This window comes from Phalacrocorax carbo, chromosome 2 (genome assembly GCF_963921805.1).
Source record: "Phalacrocorax carbo chromosome 2, bPhaCar2.1, whole genome shotgun sequence".
In the NCBI taxonomy this organism is placed as follows: domain Eukaryota; kingdom Metazoa; phylum Chordata; class Aves; order Suliformes; family Phalacrocoracidae; genus Phalacrocorax; species Phalacrocorax carbo.
In genome coordinates, this window is record NC_087514.1 from 144953232 (window position 1) to 144978640 (window position 25409).

General features: G+C 41.9%; 1 protein-coding gene across 4 annotated transcripts; it reads left to right on the forward strand.

Annotated features, from left to right (window-relative positions):
- The first annotated feature begins 2342 nt into the window (after window positions 1–2342).
- On the forward strand, window positions 2343–25306 carry PTER (phosphotriesterase related). Of its 4 annotated transcripts, none has more exons than XM_064444707.1 (5): window positions 2343–2480; window positions 14719–15154; window positions 17238–17503; window positions 20949–21089; window positions 24459–25306. In XM_064444707.1, exons 2-5 carry the CDS (start codon window positions 14723–14725, stop codon window positions 24667–24669), a joined length of 1050 nt encoding a protein of 349 aa, XP_064300777.1. In that variant the 5' UTR covers window positions 2343–2480; window positions 14719–14722; the 3' UTR covers window positions 24670–25306. The 4 variants fall into 4 exon arrangements, with proteins under 4 accessions (XP_064300777.1, XP_064300774.1, XP_064300773.1 ...); XM_064444704.1 differs by having other exon boundaries at window positions 2353–2480; window positions 14684–15154; XM_064444703.1 differs by lacking the exon at window positions 2343–2480 and adding an exon at window positions 2487–2642.
- The last annotated feature ends 103 nt before the right edge of the window (window positions 25307–25409 follow it).

A 25409-nucleotide genomic window follows, 5' to 3' on the forward strand; every position in this document is an offset into this window, starting at 1 on the left:
AGTAAACTCCTGCTCCTTGTTTCTGAACCACGCAATATGGATATTCCAGTTTGTGATGTTACTGACAGTTGCCACTGCTATTGGTACAGCAGCATAGCTGAGGGGTTTTTGGGGGGTTTTGTTTCCCCCCGATTTCATGAGCCATTTAATGTGGTAACCAATTCAATATTTCTAGGAAGCCCACAGCCTGGTTTTCAGAGTCAGGAAAGGGGATACAAATGCCAGATACATTACATAAGGTTGTATATCACCTAAATTGTGAATACAGTGTCATATGTACAGTCTCTGCCAGCTGCTGACTTGTTTTCACTGTTCACTACACATTTGGTCTGAACAAGACAGTCTCATTACTTCATGTTTACAAGCCTCTGTTTTGTAGCAGGTTGAAGTCAAGGACATAAAAAATAAAAATATAGCACCTTACTTAGATTTGGACATACTGAAGATTGCTTTAAAGAGAAGCTCATTCCGTGTGTGTAAAAATGCAGATGGAATATGGTTTTACTTTGTACCTTCCCAAGTTTTAATACTGCTTTTATATTTTAAAACACAAAAGAGATGTAGAAGTGCATGCCTTATGTAAAATTCATCGCAAATCTTCAAAACAGGTTTGATATGGCCAGTGACAAATGATGTCCCATAAAGCATTGCATGACTATTTTTAACATAGCTCTCATACATAATTTCTCCTGCATTGATTGCCCAGCAATATGAACATGTTGAAATACAAGGCATTATAAATGACAGGCTTTCATATCTCCACTTAATCTTTGCAGGACCCATACTCACTTGACTTCATATGAGAAGCAAATAAAAACAAGTGACACTGACAACTGGAACCATCCCAGCAGCTTAGCTCTAGTCATCTATCTGTATTAATCACTGCTGCATATACGTGGTAACGGGCTGCTAATGGGAAAGATCCTGAGCATTTCACTTGTTTCACCTTCTTCATCCTCACTCTCCCTTTACTGGGCAGTAATTTGCCTTTCAGTTGAGGTCCTAAAGGTCAAGCCCTCCCCACACCAATATCACCAGTCACTGTAGACTTAGGTCCAGGTCTAGTCAGATCAGGCCCAGGACCCTCAGGTCTAGTATTCTCACAATGCTTTTTTTCTCGCTCTATTTTTTTTTTAAAGCCAAAATTCCATTTCTCCTTCACTTTCTTAAGAGCACAACTTTCTCTTACCTCCTACTTCTCTAAAGTTGTTTTCTTCTGTACCTTCCTCATTTTTCATCCCCTACCTCCACTTCTGTCCTTTGCTGTAAGATAGATGATAAAAGGCCTGAGCATCAGCATGTGTTGGCTTTCATTCACGGCTTTGCCCACTCACTTTCTGCATTATCTGGGATCTGAATAAAAGTAGGATCCAGCCCCCCCAGGCAACGAACAGCTGTATTAAAGGCAGGCACGCCAGAATCCATCTGCAGGTGCCATGCTGCAGTGCTGAGCGCAGGCTGAGGCTCTGCGCAGCAGGATGCAGGGCCATTGATGGCCCCAACCCGGTACGAACAGGGACTGGGAAGGAGTCAAAGTAGAATGGATAGGAATGGCAACAGCAAGTACTTCTCCCAGAAAAGCTTGAGCTCTCCTTCTCAGGCTCAGGGAACATGTCTGCAGTGCACAGGGTGCCTTTGCTGCAGCGCTGGCTGTGTGCAAAGGCTGGGGGAGCTCACCACCCCTTGTGTCTTTGCTAGTCATGTTGCCAGCATCTGTTTACCCTTCTGTAAAATGGAATAGTGCCACACAGGATGCTGTGAGCCTCAGGGAAATAAGACACTTTTGAGATCCTGGGTGGAAAGTGTAAGAATTTGGTGTCAGCTCTGTTTTCATTTCATACTATGCACCTGCATTTTTATCCAGAATCTGTCCTTGTCATCTTGTTTGTGAGTACGGGGAAGGGCCTCTTCAACCTTCCTTGTTATTTGCACTGCAAGGGCAAATTAGAAAATAATGCCTCTTGCAAGCCCAAGCATTCAGCACGATCTCCCAACCCCCCAAAATCACTCAGTGGATCCAAATCTCCTCCCTGCTGTGTAAACAGGGGGTACGAGCAAGGACAGGCTCACCTGCACCGACTCGCACTTGGAGCCAGCGCTGGCACCGAGCACTCCAGCACCTCGCTCCGAGAGGGAACGGGCGCCTGGGGAGCACGAACCCTGCGTGGCGGGGAGGGGGCCCAGCGCCAGGGCCCGCCGTGGGCACCGAGCCGTGAGGTCCCCGCGGGGAGCCGGCGGGACCCTGCTTTCCTTCCCCGCCGGGGCGCCCCGGGCTCCAAAGTCCCCGCAGCCCTCGCACCCGGCCCGCTCTCCCGCCTCCGCCGCCCGCTCCCGTCCCGGGGCCGGGCCGCGGCGGGGAAGTCCCGCCCCGAGCGGGGCGGGAGCGGCGGGCGGCCCGCCGGGGGGCCCTGCCGTGGCCGGGGGGACGTGTCGTGGCCGACCGGGTCGGCGTGCTGCCGGCGGAGAGTCCTGCCCGCGGGGTGAGCGAGCAGGCGGGCACGCACGGCGGAGCCTCGGGGCGCGTCTCCTCAGCCCGCCGAGCCGCTCCGCGCCCTCCCGCGGCCTAGACCCGACCCGGGCTCGTCCTTAATGCCCTCGGCCCCACTAGCGCCCGGGCCGGGAAACTTCGCCGGAGTTGAGAGGCAAGAGCTGCTTCCGCCGCTGCCGGCCCAGCTGAGGCGGGGCGGGCGGGAAGCGGCGGAGTGCCGGGCCTTGCTGTCCTGTGAGGCCGGGACCGCGCCGGGAGGGAGCGGCCTGAGGCGGGCGGGCGGCCGGGAGCGCAGGGCCGTGTGCCGGGCCTTAGGGGCCACCGCTCCGCGGGGATCGGGGCGCTGAGGCGGAGCCCGGCGCGTCACGGCGAGGGGGCCGCTGGCCTGAGCGGGGCAGCGGCGGGAGGAGAGCGCGGCCGGGACGGCGCGCTGGGGCAGAGCGGGCTTCTGCAGCGAGATCCGCAGCAGGTCTGGAGCCCGAGGTGATGAACACCTCCTCCTCTCTGGAAAAGCGTGTCACAGGTTACCAGCTGAGTAACCCCCCAGCTCAGGCGGGCTTCACTGTGTGAGTGCTGCTACGCTGCTATTATTAGTGCTATTATTAGACCCTCAAAGCCCGCCTTCAGCTGCCTCTCCATATGAAGCAGCCGCAGCCCTCTGCAAGATGCTTCTAGAGTTGCTTAAGCTCGACGTGGCTCAACAACAAAGCTTCAGACTTGCCCGTGAGCCTTGTTGGGACCCAGACACCATGCATTTTCTCTGTGGCCTGAGGTGTGCTGCTCTTTAGAGGACGCAGTTGCAGCAGTCGCCCTGCTTTCTCCTCCCCTTGCACTGGTTTGGCAAGCTGCAGAGAGGAGTGCTGGTTCTGAGTGAGGGAGGTGTTGGTCCCCTCTGCCAAGTGGGGTTCAGTGCTGTAGCCAAGCCACTGCCCAACAGTGGCCTTTGGTATTTGGCAGCCCCTTTGCAGCAGGTCTTGTGCTGTGATGATATGGTCCCGAGCTGAAGCGTACAAGTCCTGTTGGTGAGGAGCTGAGATGAGCATCTTTTGGCCTAGCAAGTACATGAATATGTATGATCTCTAAGAAACTTGTAAATATAATTCCTTTTTTTAGGCATGTCTGTTGTTAAGGATGGTATCTTCTGTATGCTAGAGGCTTGTGATAACTTTCGAATGAAACATTTTTATCCAGAGGTTACTTGCTTTTGGAAAATTGTGTTTTGCTTGTCTGGAATTCCCCTCTGCTTTATACTGTATACATTATTCCGCGTCTGCTGTTGTGATATGTTCTGTGGCGTCTAAAGGTTGTTGCCTTCTTTCTGCTGGGGGCTGGGTTTCAGTGGTGGGTGAAGCGATGCTTGCAATAGGTAGTTTTGTATCATTTTGTCAGGTACTTTGGGATTGTTATATGAAAGACTACATAAGTGTCATTTATTATTATGAATGCCTCTCATGTTTTGGAATTTTACAGACATAATATTTGCCATCATGTCACAACCATCACATTCATTTTTGTAGTTATAATTAAAGGTGGCAACAATGGCATTCAGATGCTTAATTACATTTCATATAGGTGACCAGTGCTAACTTATTAAATTAATGCATGGCAGAGCAGGAGCAAGTGTCACTGCCTCCCTCTCTGGTTAGGGAGCTGTCAGGCTGCTTGTCACTTAATAAAATCAGTTTATAGTGAAGCATATGGCACCAATGAGTTCTGTGTTTCTTAAAGGGCTGTTTCTCTGAACATGCTGTGGATTTTATTTCTTATTTCACTCAATGCAGAGCTAAAATATTTTCTCTATCCTTCAAAACTTGAAATACTGAACAAGGTTCATTTTTTAGTAAGCTGAAACCAAGACCTCTTAAGCTTTCATGAGAACAGAGAGAGGAGTCTTCTGCTTGCATTGGATTGGCCACCTGTCTGGTAGGGGGAGGATTAGAAATCCATCTAGGTTGTGGAAACCTAAGGTTCAAGTCCCTGCTTTAATTCAGAGCAGTTTTGAACGTAGGTCTTCGGTGTCTCTGGAGAATATACAAGTCATTGCATTACCAGCTGTATTGGAAGGGAAAGGGAATGTCCCACCCCTCTGGTTCTAAACAGAAATTTAACCTTTTTCTCAAAACTGGTAGGGTAGGTTTTCTGCTTTAACATCACTTTCTGGTCACAAATTAAAAAGCTTCCTCAGAATTTTCTAAGCAGTGGCCGTGTCTTTGGTCTGATATGAATAGGTATGTGGGTAATAATCCAAGAAAGGCATTTTTTCCTAACAGTGGCTGGGATATGTTTCAGTAGTATTTAACTACTTGGATAAGAAAAAGAAAGTTGAAGAAATACCACCACCACCATCATGTCTTATCTGACAGCTTTAAGTAAATCACAGATTTTCAGTTGGATCTCAGAAACATGTAGTATCACTCTAAAACCTTAGTACTGCATGGAGCCAAAGCCATAGGGTTTTTCCTGAAGTAACTTCTGTGGAGGTGGGAAGACCAAAGAAGAATGATATCTTATCCACTGAGGTACTCTCTCTTTTTCTGCTCTTTCAGATTCTCACCTCTTACCTCAAAGTATAAAAGCAGAGTTGTTTTATCCCACAGTTGCCTTTGTCCTGTCCGAAGTCTCTGTAGTGATGACTAAATGAAAGAAATTTAACGCTTTCCGTGCTGTGATTTGTGTCCCTTCTTGCAGGTGGGCCATTTTCAGATGGGTCTGGTAATGTTCAACTGGTCTTACTGCTTGAACTCTTGAGGGCTATAAACTTTATTGCAAGACTTAGGTCTGTGTTACTTAGTTTAGACTGGATAGCAAAGATCAAAAAAAAAAAAACCCCACCAAACAGATAGTTAATAGTTTCCAGTACAAAGATACTGAGTTTGTGTCTTCATTCAGAAATACTGTGATATCACATTCTGTGGGGCAAAAAGACAAAACAGTGGCAGGGTTCTGTGTCCAGTTCTTGTTAAGACTGAATATTCAGCAATACCTGGGAAGAAGGCAGAAGGATATGCAGGAGATGTGACAGTCTCATCGGCTTCTGTGTGTTGGTTGTTCCTGCTGTTTCACTATTGTAAGAACTTAGTACCAGGAGTTTGTACAAGCAAGAGGTCATTGTCTTTGACCGCTGGCAAAACATGCAGACTCTATAAAGACTATCTCTAAGGTAGAAGATACTCTTCAAGTTACATCTATCAGCTTTAATCTTTCACTTGGCTCACATTAACTTTTCTTGTGTGGGTAGTTCCTCATTAGAGCAGAGGTGGACCTTGAGAGGAACATACAGCTTCCGTTTCCTGACACAGCCATAGCAGAACAGTCACAGTTGAAACTGTGAAGGCTTTTCTCAGGGTATGCTTTTTTCCAGTGGGTCTTCAGATTGATTGCAAATTTTGGGATACAGTTGTTCGCAGTAATGGGAAACTGAGTTTAGTTCTGTGCATCTAAACCCATGGCTAACTATTAAAGAAAGCGGTTTTCTGGAGTCCCTACTTATCCCAGTTGCTGCAGCCTGCGAAGCTGAATGAGGCACTAAGCCCCATCTTCATGCTGTTCTCCACTGCGTGGTGCTTCACGGGCCTCAGTGAGTCAGTGACTGGTACGTTCTGCCACACAGCTGACCTTGGGGTTCATTCATCTGAACTTTCTAGCTAGTAATGTCCAGTCTTGACCAGGAGGTTGTAATGAACATTGCACTTCCATTGCATGCATATGTGTGGTGAAAAGGATGATGCCTGTGCTTTGGTGCCTTTTCTCTTTAGTGCTACATATAAAGATCCATAGACTTCTTTGGTGTGTTTCTGGGTGATGGTGCTGCACAAGATAAGTGATAATGCTCCATCCAACATCCTTACTGAAATATTTAAGACCTTGTGAAAATATTTAAGCATATGTGACTTTAAGTAGAGAGAAAACCACTTAAAGTCAATGAGAATAACAGTAAGAGTAGAGTTACGTGTATGCTTAAGTTTCAGATTTGAAGTTTAGAGGGAACAAAGACTGGGCACGCATTTCTGAAAAGCACAAACTTTTTTCCTATATCATGTTCTCCTAGGAAGAAAGAAAATGTGTGCTTGTAGCCCAGCACCCATGAGAAGCAAATACGATTCTGTTCAGGTCTAAGAATACAAATGCATGCATCAGCATGCAGGACTTAGCCCATATTTGCATATAGCGTAATGTGACTTCAGGCCTGATTTTTGGCCTAAAAACACTATGTGTGCATGTAAAATATAATTAATGTAATGTTGGACCCTAAGGGAGAATTTTTATCTGACCTTTTATCAAGAGTAATTTTGGAAGCTGCCCAAAATGTAAAATGCCCTGAAGTTTTTCTAAAGGAGATGTTGATGGAAAACCACTTATGGGGATGTTGGTCTCAGATCTGTCTGAGGAAGAGAAACGTCAATGTGACTTTGCTCGAAGAAGCCTAGGTTTTGAGACTGTTATCTCTACAGAAATAAGGTAAAATAAAAGTCTGACTCTATTGTGCTTATAGCAACAGAACTTTAACCAAATCGAAAGGAAGCGTGCAAAGTATTACATACTAAGTGGCTTAAACTCTGTCTCTGGGGCAAATAGCTGTACACATGCATACGTGGTCGTGGGCAGATCCCATCTGCTTGCTTTGATCCCAGAGGTATGGACATACTGTGAAATTGATATGAGAGGCTGCTCTTTGTTCTGGTGTGGCTGTTCAACTGTAAGGAAGAAACCTGATTTATATAAGTCTGGCTTAAAGCCTAGCTAGAGCAAGAATGTGACCCCCAAACCATGAGAAGCCAGAAGGTCTGTCTGCCACTAGCTGAGCAATGGAGGGAGTACACAGTGAAAATTTTCATTTACCATTTCAGGTGAACATTCAAAGCTTTGCTTCTCACTTGCCTGCCCAGTTCCTTTCCCCAAAGTGTGCTTTCTGGAGGTTCTGAGGGAAGCAAATCAATATATTGGCCTTTCACTGGGAGTTCACCCAGTATGTGTAAGAGTGTTTAAATTTCTCTTACAATTGAAGTGACTTTGCTTTTAGGTTGTAGAACATTGCCAGTGCCACTCAAGCAACGTAACTGCTGTGGTGTGTGTACAGGCATATTTTGCTGGGCCTTCTGCTTATCTTTGTAGGATTATGTAAGGCTTGGCTAGAGGTCTCCCAGTTTTTTTCATAGCATGTATTGTAACTTAATATAAAGTCTTACTTCCAGTATCACTTCTCATTTCTGTAGTGTAATAGCTTTTTGGTTGCTCAAAGCATATATAGAAAATCAAATAAAAAACAATATTTAGTGTTCCTTTTTGCTTGGCTTCTTAAGGAAATTTATGTTTCTGAATGCTTTTGGGACCAGAGCTAGGTCATTGAAGGCCACTGAATTAACCCACTATTCTGAGTATCTCCAGAACAGTGTGTTTCAGGAAAAAATGCAGCAAGGTAGGGATAGGTGATGCTTTTTAAATATTTCTCCCAAGAGTTCTCTAGGTTTCAAATCTGTTGGCTAATTTCTACCCAGTTGAGAGAGTACGGTTATCTGAAGTGGTGAGGTTCTTGCTCCATGAAAATATAGCCACCCAAAGGTGGGAAACTGCAGGTGCCCTGTTAAGGGAAAGGCTGCAACATATATGGGGCTAGACGCTTGTAAGAGCAAGACACTGTAAGTGTTTCCCTCCTCTGTGAGAAGAGCTTTAGACGAGGCATGAAAAATCTCCCATGTGACATCGATCCTTAGGACACAAAGCTTCGCCTCAATGTTGATGCTCATGGAAGTACCAGTGTGCCATCCTTATGCAGTTTGACTGAGAACTAGGAGGAAGGTCAGCACTATACATCCAGGTCCTTGTCCCCTTAGTGCAGTTCTGTACTAGGCAAGGGGCCATACTATGAAAACCTATCATGATACTTGTTAGTTTCCATAAAATTAACAGAGTATGAAGGTAGTGAAAAAAGAAAACACTGCTTCTGAGTAGATAAGATTATTTTTCTTGGCTCATTTTTCTGAGTTAGCTTGAAGTTCAGCAAATCATTATAATCTCATAGCTCCAGTTTGGGAGGAAAAAAAGACCAATGTCTCCTCTGAGCAACACCAATTCCGAAGACAGGGAAGAATAAATATGTCTTTAATGAGAATAATCTGTGTCACCTTCAGAGAAGCACATCTGCTATTTCTGCAGAAGAGACATAAGTTTACCCAGAAACATGCATTTTTTCATAGTACTTTTACTCCATTTCCAAATTTTGTTTCTTGGGGAAAATAGTCCAAAAGCAGTATGAGATGTGCTGTTATCTTTAGTGGTGCTGTGAGAGTGCCCATGTAGGAGTATCGCATCACAGGCTGTTAGACACCTTTGCAGACATTGATGCAGAAGGAGTTGCTGGGGTAAATGACAGGTAAGCCTGTATCTGTCCTTCTGGAGCAGATGCAAGTCCACTTCTACTGCTGCTGTCACCCAGCCAGTTGTGGTGAGCTCTCTTTCACAGCCCCTTGTAGCTGTGCTTCCCTGATGCTGTGCATGAGCAAAAAAAAGCCATGCTTTTTGAAACCATTGTATGAGAAACAGTTGGGTTTCAGGCATGTTTGTCCTGTAATTAGCACTTGTGAATAAATTTTTGAAGAATGTAAAGTAGGTCTGGCACCCATCTGTCAGAGAAGTTAGAAAACTTGGTTGTCTGGTGGGGAAGAGGAAGAATCATGCTGGCAGTACTGAGTTCCTTCCACCCTGTAAACCTCTACAGAGTTAGCAGAAGCATTGGGGAAGAGAGAAAGAGGTTCATTTTTTAAATCCTTCCTGACATAGTGTACACATGTTCTCTTACCCTCTGCCTCTCCTCTTCCTTTGTCTTCCTAACTTTTTCCCTCGTCACAAAATATTTACATGTGGGGAATGGCGAGATAGCACAGTATACACTAGGTAATGGTAATTTACTACAGATGTGTTGTATATTTTGAATTTGAGGCTTTTCCATGCTCTGTGGATGTTGCTCACAGTAGAATTGGATGCTCAAAGCATTTCCTCCATCTGTAAATATATAGCGAACCTGCGCTATGTCACATTTCCTAGGACTGCATGGTTATAAAGGAAAGACCCATTTAAAATAATCTTGATGCAGCCAGGGCAGCCCTTGTTTCTAAATGGCAGCTGTATTTAAGTTCTTCTGAATATACTAAATACCTATTGAGCTGTTCTTTTTGGTTTTTTTGTAAATTTTTTTGTCACAGCAATCTGGATTTAGTGTTGCTGTAATCTCACATTGTAATGTAATGGCAATAAAATGATTCCCGTAGAAGTCTAGAGAGAATCTGTGCTAATACCATTAAAATGCGCTTACCGAATCAAAACAAATGCGGCGTTAGCATGTGGAAACTGTGTTTATGCGATTATAATGTTTCAGCAATATGAGATTACTGTAGGAAGCAACTAATCCAAACCTAGAGAGACTTCCCATTACAAGACCATTAAAATGACACAATGACTGAAGCGCGTGTTTCAGATGGGAAAAGCGGAAACACAAATCTTGTCATCAGTATTCAGGCAAAACAGCTATTGAGCTCAGTGGAGTTTTTACCAGAGTCAGGAATGCAGTACTATGGCCTTTTTAGCAGCAAGTTGCTTTTCTCGTAACAATACCTCTAGGAAAAATATTTACTTCACCCGTATTTAATAGTTGGCTAGTGGTGAGAGTCATATTTTATGCACCATACAATTGGTGGTTGTAAAAATTTGTCCAATGTTTATTACAGAAGTGTTAAGGTATTGTTTCAATGCTGTTGTGAAATAATACAAGTTTTGGGTATACCTTAAAGCAGTTCTCATTTTCTTCTTATCTGAATATGTAATTTTCAGGAAATACCGTTCATTTCTCTGTTCATACAGCACCTAGAGCAGAGCAGCCTTATTCTTTGCAGGAACATCTCAGTGACACCACAGCGTAAATTAGTGATTTCCAAAAGCAAGATACCTGTTATTGCCAGATACGAGCCTACCTGTTCATCTTTTGTCATAGGAATCAGCACCTTTCCCCCTCCCCTCAGACTGGGTTAAGATCCAGTAAATATAATTCACGTCTTATGTAGGACCATCTAAAATATGCTTGTCTTGTCCAGGATTGTTTCTTGGCTGCCTCCATAGTCCATGGAAGGAGGCTGATAATACAGAAAGCGACTTGTCCTGTTCTATTACAAACACTCAAAATAGGCTAGATGAGTTGCCTCTGGATATGTCTTTCCATCTCCCCTATGAAAATGATCTAGATGATCATCCTGTAGAAGACATACATAGTTTTAGATGGCTAAATTTTATGAATGCAGTCCTTGGTGTATGAAAGAAGAAGCTTCCTCAGAAGAAAGGTCTGTGTAAAACACAGTATGCAAGTCATTAGCAAAGCACCTGAACATTGATTTCTGTAGTAACATATACTTGCTTAAATTACGCAGCAGTACTTATTTCATTTAAAAGCTGTTCGCACCTAAAATCTGTTTTTAAAGACATTGATTAAATTCTGGTTCCGTCAAGTGAATCTGATTAAGAATAATGTGTCATTATAGCATAATCAGGGCATGCTGTCTGTGTAAATGACAGTAGGAAAAATATCAGGACAGTGGTTTTAAAAATAATTCCAGTCACAGGTTGTTGGCTGTCTTTATTTTTCATAATTTTTTTATTAAAAGCGGTGGGTTTCTAAAACTGTGTTAGTAAGCAGGCACAGACATTAATATTAATCATATTTTTCATGCAGATAAAATTAGGCCTACTTTAAATGCTGTTTGTGTCAGTTTCCATTTTTGTGATGCTTCTTGTATTTATAAAAATCATTGGCCTCAATGAGAAGGTTCAATAGTAGGCATAGGTTCTGTAAACTCTCTCTGTGTGCTATAACCTGAAATGTAGAGTCTAAAAACCAACAGATTGGTGTCTGCTACAGAAGAAATCTGGCACTGAACTGGCAGTTTTAAATGTTTCCTGCTGTTATAAATCAGAAGACAGCAGCCTCGGGCTGTTAGATCGCATGCACACAACCATAGGTCTTTGCAGTGGTCAGACCAGATTAATTGAGGGTAATCTAAATTAACTGTGTCGGAAAGGAATTAGTGGGAACAAATGCTGAAAGTCACCTTTTTATCAAAGTAGTAAACTGAAAGTGAGCAAAAATTCTCATTCATTTAGAGTGGCCTTTTTGGGGAACTGCACTATTAAATAACTGAAAAATATGAACTGGAAACTTGTCAAGGAAACAGATTATAATCACTTTTTGTCAGGTTTTATCAAAAGAACTTGTATATTTAATTAAATGACAAAATATTTATGTAGGTTTGTTTTCCTAACTTCATAAATGGATTTGAAAATTGTCGGTGAACATGGGGGGAAAAGTGTTTCCAATGCAGAGACTAGTTATCACTCTTTATGCTGTCAGGGTTTTACTGAATACCAGAGGGTATATATTTAATACAAAAAAAAAAAAAAAAAAAAAAAAGGAAAAAAAACCCACAAAGGTAACACTATTATTTTAGTGTCTTTGCTGTGCATGTAAGAATGACTCTGATCACTGAACTTGCTCTGAAACAGTGGGTTGCTCCATAGAGCACCAGCTTTGTTCAAGGATAGAATTGATGACTGGGTTGGACAACTTCACTGAATTGCAGCTAGCAGCAGTTTCTGACTAAGGCAGGTATTTTGCTTTTAATTATTTGCTCAAGAATAATGTTTTCTGAAATCATGTGCTTCTTAATTTATTTGGCAAAAAATAAATCATTATATTAATCAGCCAGCAGTCTGTTGTTCTATGAAAGTAATCATTCTTCTGCCTTCTCAAACAAGTCAACATATTAGTCTAGAAATGGTATTCATAAAAGAACTGTTCTTCCTAAATCTGCTTTTACACAAGGCAGACAAACATAGTTGGTCAGTTCTTTCTCTTTCTTATGGATGGCCACGTTTTCATATTAAATCAAATACCTGCCAGCACTACAGACTTCACTAGGCAGGTAGTAGCTGCCTTTTGCAGGGGCTGGGTCACTTTTGTACATTGGTACCCTGACAATCAATGACTGCTTCTCCTCAGATTAAGGTATCCCCAGAGACCTCAATGTTCTTGTGCCCTTTAAGATGTTGAGGTCAGTGCCCTTCAGATTTCAGTTTTCTGTCATCCTGGTAGATTAACTTTAGCAGTTAAAAGGGAAGTGTCCTCTGAGGGCTTCACCAGTAATAAACCCGTGTTTATGGTATTATTCACTAAGAGGGAGGCAGAAATGGGAAAGACCCTCTCTTTAATCAATAATGTATGCTCTAGTTAGTCCTGTCCTCTGGACATGATTAAACATGTATTTTGTTTCCTAACTGATGATTTTGGTTGCCTAGGGATTATAATGCTATATCCTCAAGCCTTTGCAACTAGCATCAGGAAGATCTAACGTGAACTGGGTAGTCAGCTATGTTTAATGCTAATATGGCAAATAAATGAAAAAGACTACTGCCACCCCAAAGAGAAAAAATACCCCAAAATCCTAGTGGGGAGAGCTGCAGCTAATTCTAACCGGTAGCGAGTCAGGCCAGACTTGCACAGGGCAGATGCGTTTGACATGAACCAACTGCAGACAGTAGCCTCCGTGTGTATCTTTGTCACCGCTCATTCAAAGTTTTGAGAAATAACATTGTTTTGTTCATGTTAAAGATGAAGAAAAAAGTCTCTTGGAGGCTGAGCCATATAAATTAAGCATTAGGTTAAGGTCTGTTCTTAACTGTTAAAATATTTGGCCAGTGAAGGTGATGGGAAGAACCCTTCGGCTTCTGCCCTTATGGTTGGGGCCACGCTGTATCTTTAGCGACTGTTGTCGGCTTTGGAGGAGTTGTTCAGGGCTGTTCCAGACTCCCACAGCGCAGCTGGTGGGAGAACCTGAGCCTCTGGTGATGTCTAAAGAGCAGATTATTGCCCCATTCCAGCATTTCTCATACAGAGGGGCAGACAAGGTGCCCAAACACAACTTCCTCGGCGTGCAAGGGGGATAGTGAGTCTTGGAGGACACGTAAATAAAATGAACGTACCAGTAAGAAATATTCAGCCTTGGTGCCAAGTATGTTCATCTGGTGGCTCAAGCTGACAAAATTTGACAGCTGCTGAAGAGCAGAGAATCCTAAATGAACATACAGTGGTTGTTATTAAATAGGAAACATTTATCTTAATGTGTTATTGACTATAGCACAAAAAATGACAATGATTTTCCTGTGCTGGAATGTGGCATTTTTACATTGCTGGAGTACTGAAACAAGCACAGCTGAGTAAAAGAAATGCTTTGGTTTTCATATTGACCACTGTACTGGAAACAGCATTTGAAAACTTTCCAGCAAAGAGAATCACAGAATGGCAGGGGTTGGAAGGGACCTCTGGAGATCATCGTGTCCAACCCCCCTGCTTGAGCAGGCACACCCAGAGCAGGGGGCACAGGAATGCATCCAGGCAGGTTTTGAATGTCTCCAGGGAAGGAGACTCCACAGCCTCCCTGGGCAGCCTGTTCCACTGCTCTGTCACCCTCACAGGAAAGTAGTTTTTTTCTCATGTTTAGGTGGAACTTCCTGTGTTCCAGCTTGTGCCCCTTGCCCCTTGTCCTGTCATTGGGCACCACTGAAAAGTCGGGCACCACTGAAAAGTCAGGCCCCATCCTCTTGACACCCACCCTTTAGATATTTATAAGCATTGATAAGATTCCCCCCTCAGTCTCCTCCAGGCTGAACAAACCCAGGTCTCTCAGCCTTTCCTCATAAGAGAGATGCTCCAGTCCCCTGATCATCTTGGTAGCTCTCCGCTGGACTATCTCCAGCAGTTCCCTGTCTTTCTTGAACTGGGGGGCCCAGAACTGGACACAATACTCCAGATGTGGCCTCACTAGGGCGGAGCAGAGGGGGCGGATAACCTCCCTGGGGGGAGGCCACACTCCTTTTAATGCATCCCAGGATACCGTTGGCCTTCTTGGGCACAAGGGCACATTCCTGGCCGTTGGTCAACCTGCTTGTCCACCAGCACTCCCAGGTCCTTCTCAGCAGAGGTGCTTTCTAGCAGGTCAACCCCCAGCCTGTACTGGTGCATGGGGTTGTTCCTCCCCAGGTGCAGCAAACACACACAGCGTGTAGGTATGTGTGTGAGAGAGAGGAGGGTATTCAGAAATATTGTAAGAAATGTTTGCTCCATCTGAAATGTTTGTTTCCTTTCTTCTTCCTTCCCAGATTCTTTTAATCTGATTTTTTTTCTTTTGCTGAAGAAAAATGCCTTCCTTGGGAGGGAAAGCACAGACTGTTTTGGGCCCTGTGGATCCGGACCGCCTTGGCTATACGTTGACTCATGAACACTTGACTATGAACTACAGCAGCTGCTTTTGTCCACCTTCTCCAGGCCAAGAGCCTCTGTCTGGTGGGCCCATTGAGATGAAGAACTTGTTTTGGATTAAGCAAAATCCCTACAGCCATAAAGAAAACCTTCTTTTGTATCAGGAAACAGATGCTGTGAAGGAGGAGCTGTTGCATTTTAAAGCAGCAGGGGGTGGGACGATTGTGGAAAACACAACCACAGGAATTGGTCGGGATATGAATACTTTGAAGAAACTTGCTGAAGAAACTGGAGTCCATATTATTGCTGGGGCTGGGTTTTACATCGATTCCACTCATTCTTCTCAAACACAGGCCATGACAGTGGAGCAGGTAAGTCTTAACTATTGCTTCGGAGTTACACTTGCTTGTGTGTTACAGCTGAACCAACACTACTTGTATGTTCTGGGATTATCCGTGTCAGCATTTCCAATTCTTAAGCTCCATTTTGTCTCAGGGATTTGTTGTAATGCAACAGTAAAAGGAAGATAAAGTACTTCATGTGTGGGAATCTGGTACCACACCATTATCCTGTTCTTTTTACAGTTTTCAAGGAAGGAGTATATCCCTTCTGCCCCTTTTGTCTCTTTTTCTGGCTAATTGCTTCCCAATGAGATCACCCAGAATGCTTGTAAAAAGCATAAATAATTGCAGTAGTTACAGGACAGTTGTAAATCATTGCTCTTCTCAGGCTGACTGCTATACCTCTCTTCTCTACCATTTGTGTAGACTTTTCAGGGCAGGGTCTACATCGAATTATTTGTACGGTGCCTAAGACAATATGTTAATAATGACCAAGGTCCCCAGATATTCCTATAACAATAAATATTCATCTTCTGTTAAGAAAATGTGATGATAGGGAGAAAAGAGAAGGGAACTCTCCAAGGCAGGAGGCTGTGAATGTGGTTGAACAGAGCTGAGAAATTTTTTTAAAAATCTGTCACAGTTTACAAATGAGTCAAATTCATTTTAAAAATCAATGGTCAAAACTTGAGCAGATGTAAAGTGATGCAGCGCTGCCAACCACACTGGACCCAGGCTGGCCCAAGCTATTCAAACAGTACTAGTTTTCCTAAATATTCTTGCGTCGCTTGAAATTTGATACAGATTTCTTGGGGCAAAGTCTTCCCTTCTGTATTTGGTGGGCTGCTGGACGCTCACAGATGTCCTGTACTCAGCAAGTAATAAACACTTAATCCAGTCCAGAAGATAGCTGGTTACTTAGGAAGGGCTGTACAGCAACTGATCCGTGGTAACTGGTGGCTCCTCATTTGCCAGTGAATTTGACCTGATGATATGTTTTCTCATTAGGCAAAGGCAGTTTGAATAGTTTGTTGCCAGCCCTTGCTGAGCAACATAAGGATGTTGCTGCAGGAGATGTTCTTCAGGAGAGGCGTGAATTCTGTATCGTAGGATAAATTGTTGGGCAGAAACCTGCTGTAAATTGTAATAACTTGGACTGACTTTTGTGTGTAGATCGAGTATTTACCAATATATTGTATGATGCTATTGAGGAGACAAGGTGAGGAGTAAGGATAAGGACGATTTATTTGGAATTGGTGTGGGGATTTTCGGTTTCCTGGATTTGCTTCAAACCTTCCTTCTTCTCTTGTTCACTTTATTCCTCCTTAAAATCATTATTTCCATGATTTCAGGGCCAAAGAGTTAGAAGGTCATCAACAGTGCCATTTTGTGCTCTGAATTTTGTATGTATTCTTTAATATATATGGCCTGTTCTGGAAAATAGAAACTAAAGCTGTTATAACAAATTGCTTTTATTAGGAGATTCTGATGACTTTTTTGATTATGAATATTTTAAAAGCAAGCTAATTTTGACCCTGTTTGTTAGCTGAGCTGGGTTCTTGTAGTTCTGAAGTCCTTGGAGCTCCTGTTGTTTTATGTCAACATTCCCACAAGCAGGATTTGCCTTAAACTTGTCTCCTCAGGATCTTTGCCAGTCTCTCCCTTCCCTATATGAGTGACAAGGTTTCCTTATTCTCTGAGCCCTTGTTTTGCAAGAAATTGCATTGAATTGTTTCTGGAGCCAATTCAGGAGTGCAAGGCACAGGTTTCATGCTGATCTAACTTTGTTTTTTCAAAGAAAAATTAGTCTCAGCCTAAATTGGTGTTCAAATTTTATGTAGACCAGCTTTACAGGCAAACCGGAGCAACTACGTGAGTGGATACTGGTAAATTGATTTGCTTTGTGTTTATTTTGGTCTTACTGAATGGTTAGGGTAATGTTAGTTGACAGAAACCAGATTTTAACTGCAGTGTTTTCACACACCCAACTGTTAATTCAATAAGTTCAGAAAGACCTTGGGAGTGTAACTAGCAAAGTGTCCATAGGCCAAATTTGATGCTATTTAACACAAATAGTATTAATAACCAAAAATCTCATCTTCCTGTTCTCTAGCTTACAGGCATTATTGTTGATGAGATACTCAATGGAGCTGATGGAACTAACATCAAGTGTGGTGTGGTGGGAGAAATAGGTTGCTCCTGGCCTTTGACTCAGAGTGAACACAGAGTGCTTCAGGCAACAGCGCAGGCTCAGTCACAGCTTGGGTGCCCCGTTATAATCCATCCTGGCAGGAACAGCAATGCACCTTTCCAGATTATCCGCATTCTGGAGGAAGCTGGGGCTGATGCTTCAAAGACAGTCATGTCTCACCTCGACAGGTAAGCCGACTGTTCTGCTGTCTTTCTGGCCGTGTTGCCACAACCCACTGGGGTTTAGGGGATCTACTCTGCAAATGGCTAGGTTTCTGTTGCGTGCTGGGATCACGACATGAAAAGTTATTTTCAAGTTTACTGACTTAAAAATATGAAACTGCTTATATAGAGCTTGTTGAGCTTCCAGCACTTCAGTCAGGATCAGCGTTTAGGTTCACACTGATAAAGAGATTTGGGGATTTGAAACGCTCTCTTTGAAGGCCTAGGAGTGAGATTAGGAATATCTGTACCCATATTTTTAAAAAGTGAGGATTCCATTAATTTGTATCCCTGCACAAACCACTGCATTTACAAAGCATTAGACATTGATCAGTTCTCACCAAACTGGGTGAGAAGCTGCTGGCTTCCAGTTTTTTTGATAACTGGGCTACCCTTAAGGGCCTGACCAAAGTCTCTCAGATACTAATGAAGAACTCCTTGATTTGGCTGGATGCTGGACCAAAGCAGAAGCCAGACCTTTTCAGTTCTACCTCCAGACAGAAGAAATATTGCTTAAAAAGAAAATAGCTGGGCTTTGGATAGTTCTTAGCATAGACCAGAGAGCTAACTTTTAGTTTCCTTGAGAGCAAAAGCCAGGAGTTCCACATCAGATGTGGAGAGGAATTGGGGTGCTTCTCCCTCTCCAGTTTAGAAACACAGCCTCTTTTACCAAATGGGTTTTTTGTGACCTTGTGCTGCTCGTGGTGAGCTGGAAAATGTCCAACCATTGATTAGTTTGGACAGTTGCGGAATAATGGAGACTGTTTGTGGTCATATGATTCTCAGCAATTGGATTGTTTGCCCTCAATATGAGTGTAATACAAGCAAGAGCACTGTGCTCCAGATTTCTAACGGTTATAGGCTCTAAGAGCTTGTAAATCAAGCTACAGGTGTTTTGTATTCACACACAGCTCAATGTTTTATTTGCGGATTTTAGGAGCATAAAATTCAGTGCCATGAAATTTCATTTATATTTGATTATATATAAATAATATGGGCATTCTTTATGTATTTACCTGCATTCTGTTTTATCTATAGCTATATTTTTCTCTCATTTTTAAAGAAAAGTTGATTACTTAAATCTTTGTATGAAAGAGGACTGAGGAAGCTGCAGGTGTCAGTACTTAACATAGCCATTCTAAGAAAGCATAAACATCCAGTTGTGGTTTTTTGCCTTTATACGCAATTGTAAATCATTTAATTCAGTGATTTGTTGGTGGAAAATAAGCAATATAAGTAGGAAAACAGTCAAGGCAGAGATGCAGTTTCACTAACAGCCGCTGATGTACAATATGACATTTCCTTATACTCCTTCAATCATTACATTCACACATTCAGGTTGGCACTTGCTATAACATAGACTCTAAACTACTGTGAAATTTGGCTTCGCAATGTGCATTTAACATTTTAACTCTCCTCCAGTAAGAAGAATCCATGTGGGAGTATCCCAGTCCCTTAAATGTGAGATAAATTTGTACATAGCTACATATTTCATGCCTGCTTTTGACATAGACAGAATGGTAGTTTTCTGGTGGATTTACAGTCAAATGATCAAACCAAAACACTGGCTACCATGTTTTGCCATTTAGCACCTTATAACAAAAGGTAGCAAGTGTCCATAGTGAAACTGTGGTGTAGATAAAGGCTGGGAAGCAAATGCGATTGAGTCTTGGCTTTGGCCATTTATTAGGGATTAAGGCTGTAAAGGTATTTTGGTAGAGATGAACACTGATTCCCTTGAGTAGCTGTTGTTGGAAGGCTCACAGCAACTGGTAAGAATGCCTGTTCGATAATGGTTTGGTGGATGTCCCTGCAGTGATTTATGGATGAGGTCCAAAGTACAGGATGCTTCCCTGTGTCCCATCTCCTTTTCTGTGCATTCAGGGCTGCTCAGGGACACATGTTGCCCAAACACCCAATTCCAGCACAGAGATTAACAATTCAAGTTGGGAACTGCTGCTGCTACTACATCTGTGTGGACGCAATGGCTGATGAAATTAAGCTTTCCTGCTCTTTGTTGGGACAGAGCACCCAAAAGCACAACACTAAGAGTAGTTTTCAAAAAAATTTCTTCTGGATGTGATTATGAAATTTATTGTTGGTTTTGCCACCTGCACAGTAATGAGTACTCCTGGCTACTGTCTCCCTGTGAACTGAGCAGGGCTGGATCTAAAATGACCCGTTCTCTTGCTCTGCACTTAGAAAACTCATTTGGTAATAAATGTTCAACCTCTGCTGTAACATTTATTTTAAAATAATATTTTTAATTGATTACAGTTGGCAAGTCTTACACTCCTGCTGATGGCAGGCTTGTTTGACCAAGGGTTTTGTCTCTCTCAATCCGTTTCTCCTACTTCATCCTGTTGTTAAGTCATGATATTGAAATTGTGACATCAGTCATTTCCATAGCAACAGACTGTGATGTAATTGTATAGAGTAAAATTAATTTGTGACATCAGTATCTGCAATAATTAAAAAAAATAATTAAACTACTGCCCTTTTGGTTAACTATGCCTTTCTTGAGGGAACTTGTTTTTTCCTTAGATGAAAGTGAATGTGTTGTGGTTAAAAAGATAAATTTATTAAGTATCATCTGAGTGTTTTTGTTTTCCTTTGGATGGCTTATACTTTTGGTAAAAGTGTTCCAAAGGAAACAAAAATTATTTCAGAGAGCTCTCATTTCAGTTGCCATTCATTTCTGAATGAGCAATGGGTTTCAGTAGCTTTCTTCCTTCACTTTTCAAATCTGCTGCAAAGCCCACGTCCCAGGTACTCACAGCGCCATTATATATTTTGGTGAGAGCGTTTCCTTAAGGCATTCTGGCCAGATCCCAGTGCAAACTATGATATATTGCTGTTCTAATGACAATCTAGAAACATAACTGTACAGAACAGAAACTAAAGACAAAGTTGTGTATTACCGGTGTGTGATGGATGAAACAAGCCCTGGATGTAGCTGTCTCCTCTAACTCTTTTGGGAAAGTAAATCTGTCTTGTGTAAGCAATCCATTGTCTTTTTTAAAATGTCACTATGAATTAACCTCCTTCTTAAATGTCCTTCCTTGTTAGGTTGTCTGTTGAGAGGTTTAGTGATAGCAAAAGTAAGTAGTACCTTTCCTGTTTCCATTTAAAGATGATCATAAATGTTTTCATTATTTCATGGGGGAAGAGCTGGTTTTGTTTTGGTTTTTTCAATGCATGAAGTCCCAGACGAATGTGAGAAAGACAATGCTGTGTATCAGCTTAAGGTGCATGCGTCAAAGAGGAGTCCTCTTTTTCAAAAGAGTAAATTATATCTTAGATTATTGGTTTTATTCCTTGCAAGTAGGAAGTTGCAAAATATCTATCCTCGTACCATGAGATTTTTTCCTTTGTGTTACAATGCTAACCTTGTGTTATATATGTTCTGCAGGACTATATTTGATACTGAGAAACTTCTGGAATTTGCTAAACTGGGATGCTATTTAGAGTATGACTTATTTGGTACAGAATTTCTTCACTACCAGTTCCATCCTGATATTGACATGCCGTGCGACAATGAAAGAATTGCAAGGTATCTGCTTCCGTGCAGTTTAAGCCATAGCATTGCCATCAACAAATTAATATTATTGGTACTTGTTTTAAGGGCATCACAGAGTAATTCTGCTTGCTGTTCAAAATTGTCTTTTTTTATACTAAAATAATGACAAATTTTTTTCTGCTGCTGTCACGTCTTTATGGCAGCATGCATAATTTCTTCTGTTTGCAAAGGAAGATGTAGAATCATAGTGTTGTAGAAAGTTACTTGAGAAAAGGATCAAGAGCTTTTTTAACTTCATTCTCTGTCCTAATTCCATGCTGATTTGGTTTAATTTTATTATTTACTGCACTTAAATAGACTAAAAAAGAAAAGGCTGTCGATACAGGACTTAGGGTTTGGCTTTTGTTTGAAACATAGTATTGGAAACCTAGTGCTGCTACTAAGCATCATCTGAGCCTGTTACATCTCCTCACCAACACGCTAACTGAGCAAAACTCATTGGTTGACTTGGATGTATTTGGTCCGTGCTTCCATCCTGAAAACCAGACTTTTGTTCTTCCAAAACTTTACCACCTCTCCTCCCTCTCTCCTTTTGCCCTTCCTGTCTTTTGAAGGATGAGACTCTTGTCCCATCGGAACTCCTGTGCTCCTCACACTCACAATGTGAAAATACTGGCCCCACTGGCAGGATGCCTCTCATCAGCGCATGCAGCCTCAGCTCAGCTGCACAGCAAATCTGTTGTGCTGTGCTAGCACAAAGTATTGTCAAGGAGATGCATTCCTGTCTGAGACAGGTGGGGTCAGCTGGGAATGGGCTTCTCACTCTGTCTGGAGGTGTGATCCTCCTGTGCTGTTTGTCCACAGGGTTTGTGTGCAGTGAAGTGGCAGGTTTCTGAGGGGTGGGGTGCCATCCCGCCTGTGTCTTTTTTCCTTCCAGAGTCAGAAAAAATTATTTTCTTGTCTTTGATGAGACAGATTTTAGGATGCCTGATCAATAATGAAGAAACTTTCTAGCTTTCTCTTGTATTTCAGACATAGCTTCCCTGCCCCTCGTTCTCAGAGTAGCCTCAAGACTTTTCTTCTCTGCTTTGAGGCCACTCATAAGAAGGATCCATGGTTACTTTTCCACGTACTGCCAAGTGTTTGCTGCTGCTTTTCACACTAAAAGTCATTTCTCTCTCTTAACAGGACTCCCAGTCTTGCCCTCAGTATTTCAAACTGTTGCAATGAATTTGCAGTTTTCACATGTAGAATGGGTAGAGTTGCTCCCCTCCCCTGTGCCTCCTCCCCCCTCCTGTGCCACGGGAGGTCAGCATGTACAGAAGCACTGTGAGGAGGAATATGTGTAGAGGAATGGACTATGCCTTGGTTAAGAAGTGCTCGTTCAGCTGTGGCAAAGTTTTCATTCCATCCATGATACTTGCTCAGCTACCAATGTCTCCCCCTTAAATTCTCTGGCATTTGAGTATTTCTTGCGGCAGGCTGTTTATAGGAAGAAAATATGAAAAGTTTGTCTTCTCCTTGTATGGTATGAATATATGCACTTGAGTTAGAAGTGCCATTAAATGGATTTTGTTGGGCTTTTGATGCATCCACACTGGCATACGATGGTAGTGGCAATCTCCTTAGGTTTTGGTTTTTTTGTTCAAACATCACCAGAGAGGTGGAAATCAAATTGACCTTTAAATGTGTTGATGAAAACACCAAGTGGAAATGTATGTTTGGGTCTGGTCTATTGACAGCGTAAACTTCCATAGTCATGGCATATGTACGCAAACACAGTTTAGCTCTGTGTGTTCTTAACGCATTTTTGCTGCAATGTACTGCCAATGCAAGTAAAAAACTGAATTTTCTCGTGGACAGTTTTTCTTTGAGTCAGAAGCAAGGACTAACTAAACATACAGGAATGAGCAAAAAGCAGCAATGAATATGGAATATAAAAGACCATCTGCCTCCCTAACCCATGAAATGAGTCCAAATATGAAAGGAAATGATTCTAAGAAGATGTTTGGTCAGCAAAGAACTTAGTCCCTCCAGCGTCATTGCTCTCATTCTCTGATTGGCTTGTGGTGTCTCTGTATTTCAGGCTAGAGAAGATACTTGTGATGTTCTATTACTACAGTGTACATAGTGTTGTCCACTATATGGCACTATATATGGTGTTTTTATGACAGAAGCTAACTTTTTACCAAGTTCTATCTTACTTGCCTTCTTCCTGCTGCCCATATTGATTTGATCCTGCTACATGTATCTCCTCATAACTAATTGTAATAAAAACTGACAGTAAGGGCTTTCAGATATAGTGTGGTTACTTATAAAACTAGTATTTGCTTTCTTGCTGATCAAAGCACAGTCAGGAAGGTAAGATTTAGAATTTCACAGCACTGGCAAATGATGGAATTGGGTGCCTTCATGAGGAACGAACACTTTCCAGGTCTGGTCTATCCGTCTATGCCACTTTAATGCTGCAGTCTACTGCCGAACTAAACTGAAGCTAGGGGGAAACTTAACAGTCATGCAATACAGGCGCCCACCAGATAAATTCTAGGAAATGAACTGAGCAAGGGATTAAGGTTCCCAGAGTGAAATGAACAGTGGAACAAAAGGAGTTGTTGTAGCAGACTGGTTACAAGGGAGTGACCAAAAGGATGACTTCTTTTTCCAAGCTGATTTGTTGTCATTTTGCCAAGTCTGTTCAGCTGGGCTGCTGCATTAACTCCTCTTGCGTCCTGCCATACACAGGCACTGTGCAATGCCTGACTTGTCTTCTTCTTTAATGAACACCTCTGAAACACGTTTGGATGATAACTGCCTATATGGAGTATGATGCTGACAGCTTAAAATTTTTGTTAACCTGATTTGCTAAATGGGAATTACCTAGAGATGTGAAAGTAGTTGTGTAAATGAGACAGGCTTCTTAAAGGACCTGTCACACAGAGTCTGGTCCTTAGCAAATGTAGTGGGGCTAGCTTTGTGACAGCAGCAAGAACTAACCCCATTAATTGGTCATGCTGAGCAGTAGTTTGTGTAGGAAATTATTACTTACTTGTGTATATAAAACCTGTGTGCCATGCTTGGTGATGCTGAAGTTCTTTAATTCCTCCATGGACTTAACGGGACTGGGAATGCAAAGTCACGTGCCAGCTGGAAAGAGTTTTCCTTCTCCACTTTGAGATGCATGGTGGTATGTTTTCAGAGGTGTTTTTTTTTCCTTTCCATAAAATAAGTGTTTTAATTTCAATTAAATATAAGGAATGCATCTTCTGAGTACCTAAAAATAAGTGTTTTCAGTTATAATACAGTCCAGCAGTACAGTAATGTAAAAAATTTAAATCCTGCTCAGTTCTGTGCATTTGCAGAGCAAGAACCTTTCACTGACAGGTATACTTTTTACTTTTGTAGGATTCGTATGCTGATTGATGAAGGCTACGAAGACAGAATTCTGATCGCTCATGATGTGCACACTAAGAATAGGTTGATGAAATATGGAGGTCATGGATATTCACATATCCTTAAAAATATAGTTCCTAAAATGCTAATTAGAGGCATATCTCAAGATAAAATTGATAAAATACTCCTAGCAAATCCAAAGCGGTGGTTGACTTTTAAGTAGGAATAATGAATAAATACTCCTATTTTATAGGGAACCTTGATAAAAACCAGATCTGTTTCAGGAGAGCAGTCATTTTAAAACTTGGCTCTTTTCAGAGAAACTGGGAATTATTAATTAGATGCGAGCAACTGATAATGATTTTTATTTTTAATTAGAAGAACAAAATTATGTATTCTCTCTGCATTTTTTCCCTTCTAAAAGTCTGTTCATGAATGATTTACTAGATATGAGCCTACCTGCAAAATCTTTTCAATATAAATTTTAAAATAGTTGTATCTAGAGAGTAATCTAATACTATTACTAAAAGTTACCCCAAAATAATTTTGAAGGTAGATCATCTGGACTTTGGAGGAAACTACAGTTGCCAATTAAATTGCCCTTCTCCAGGGGGTGATTTTCATCCTTGTAATATTGACAATCTTCTAATTATCCTTGTATTCTTTAAATAACGCTTGATAAAAGGTCTGGGACTTTTAAATAGCTTCCATAGGTAACAGAAGGCAAAAGAAATCTCAAGTAATTCTAAAAATGTATTGTTTCTTTCTAGTTTAACAATTTACTTATTTTTAACTGAAAGTGTAAAAAATACATGAAAAATACATTTTTGAATAAAGCAATCTGATGACCTTCTAAACTATGTGCAGTATTATTATGGATGTCTTCTTTTAATCACATTAATTTTTTATCCTGAACTTTTGGAATCCCACAGCAATCACGCAAAACTTCACGCAGACCAGCTT

Coding starts and splice junctions, on each gene's coding strand:
- PTER (XM_064444703.1), top strand. CDS start 2,590: ATGCCCTCGGCCCCACTAGCGCCCGGGCCGGGAAACTTCGCCGGAGTT. Junction 2,643..14,718: donor AACTTCGCCGGAGTTGAGAG/GCAAGAGCTGCT, acceptor CTTTTGCTGAAG/AAAAATGCCTTCCTTGGGAG. Junction 17,504..20,948: donor GTCATGTCTCACCTCGACAG/GTAAGCCGACTG, acceptor TATGTTCTGCAG/GACTATATTTGATACTGAGA.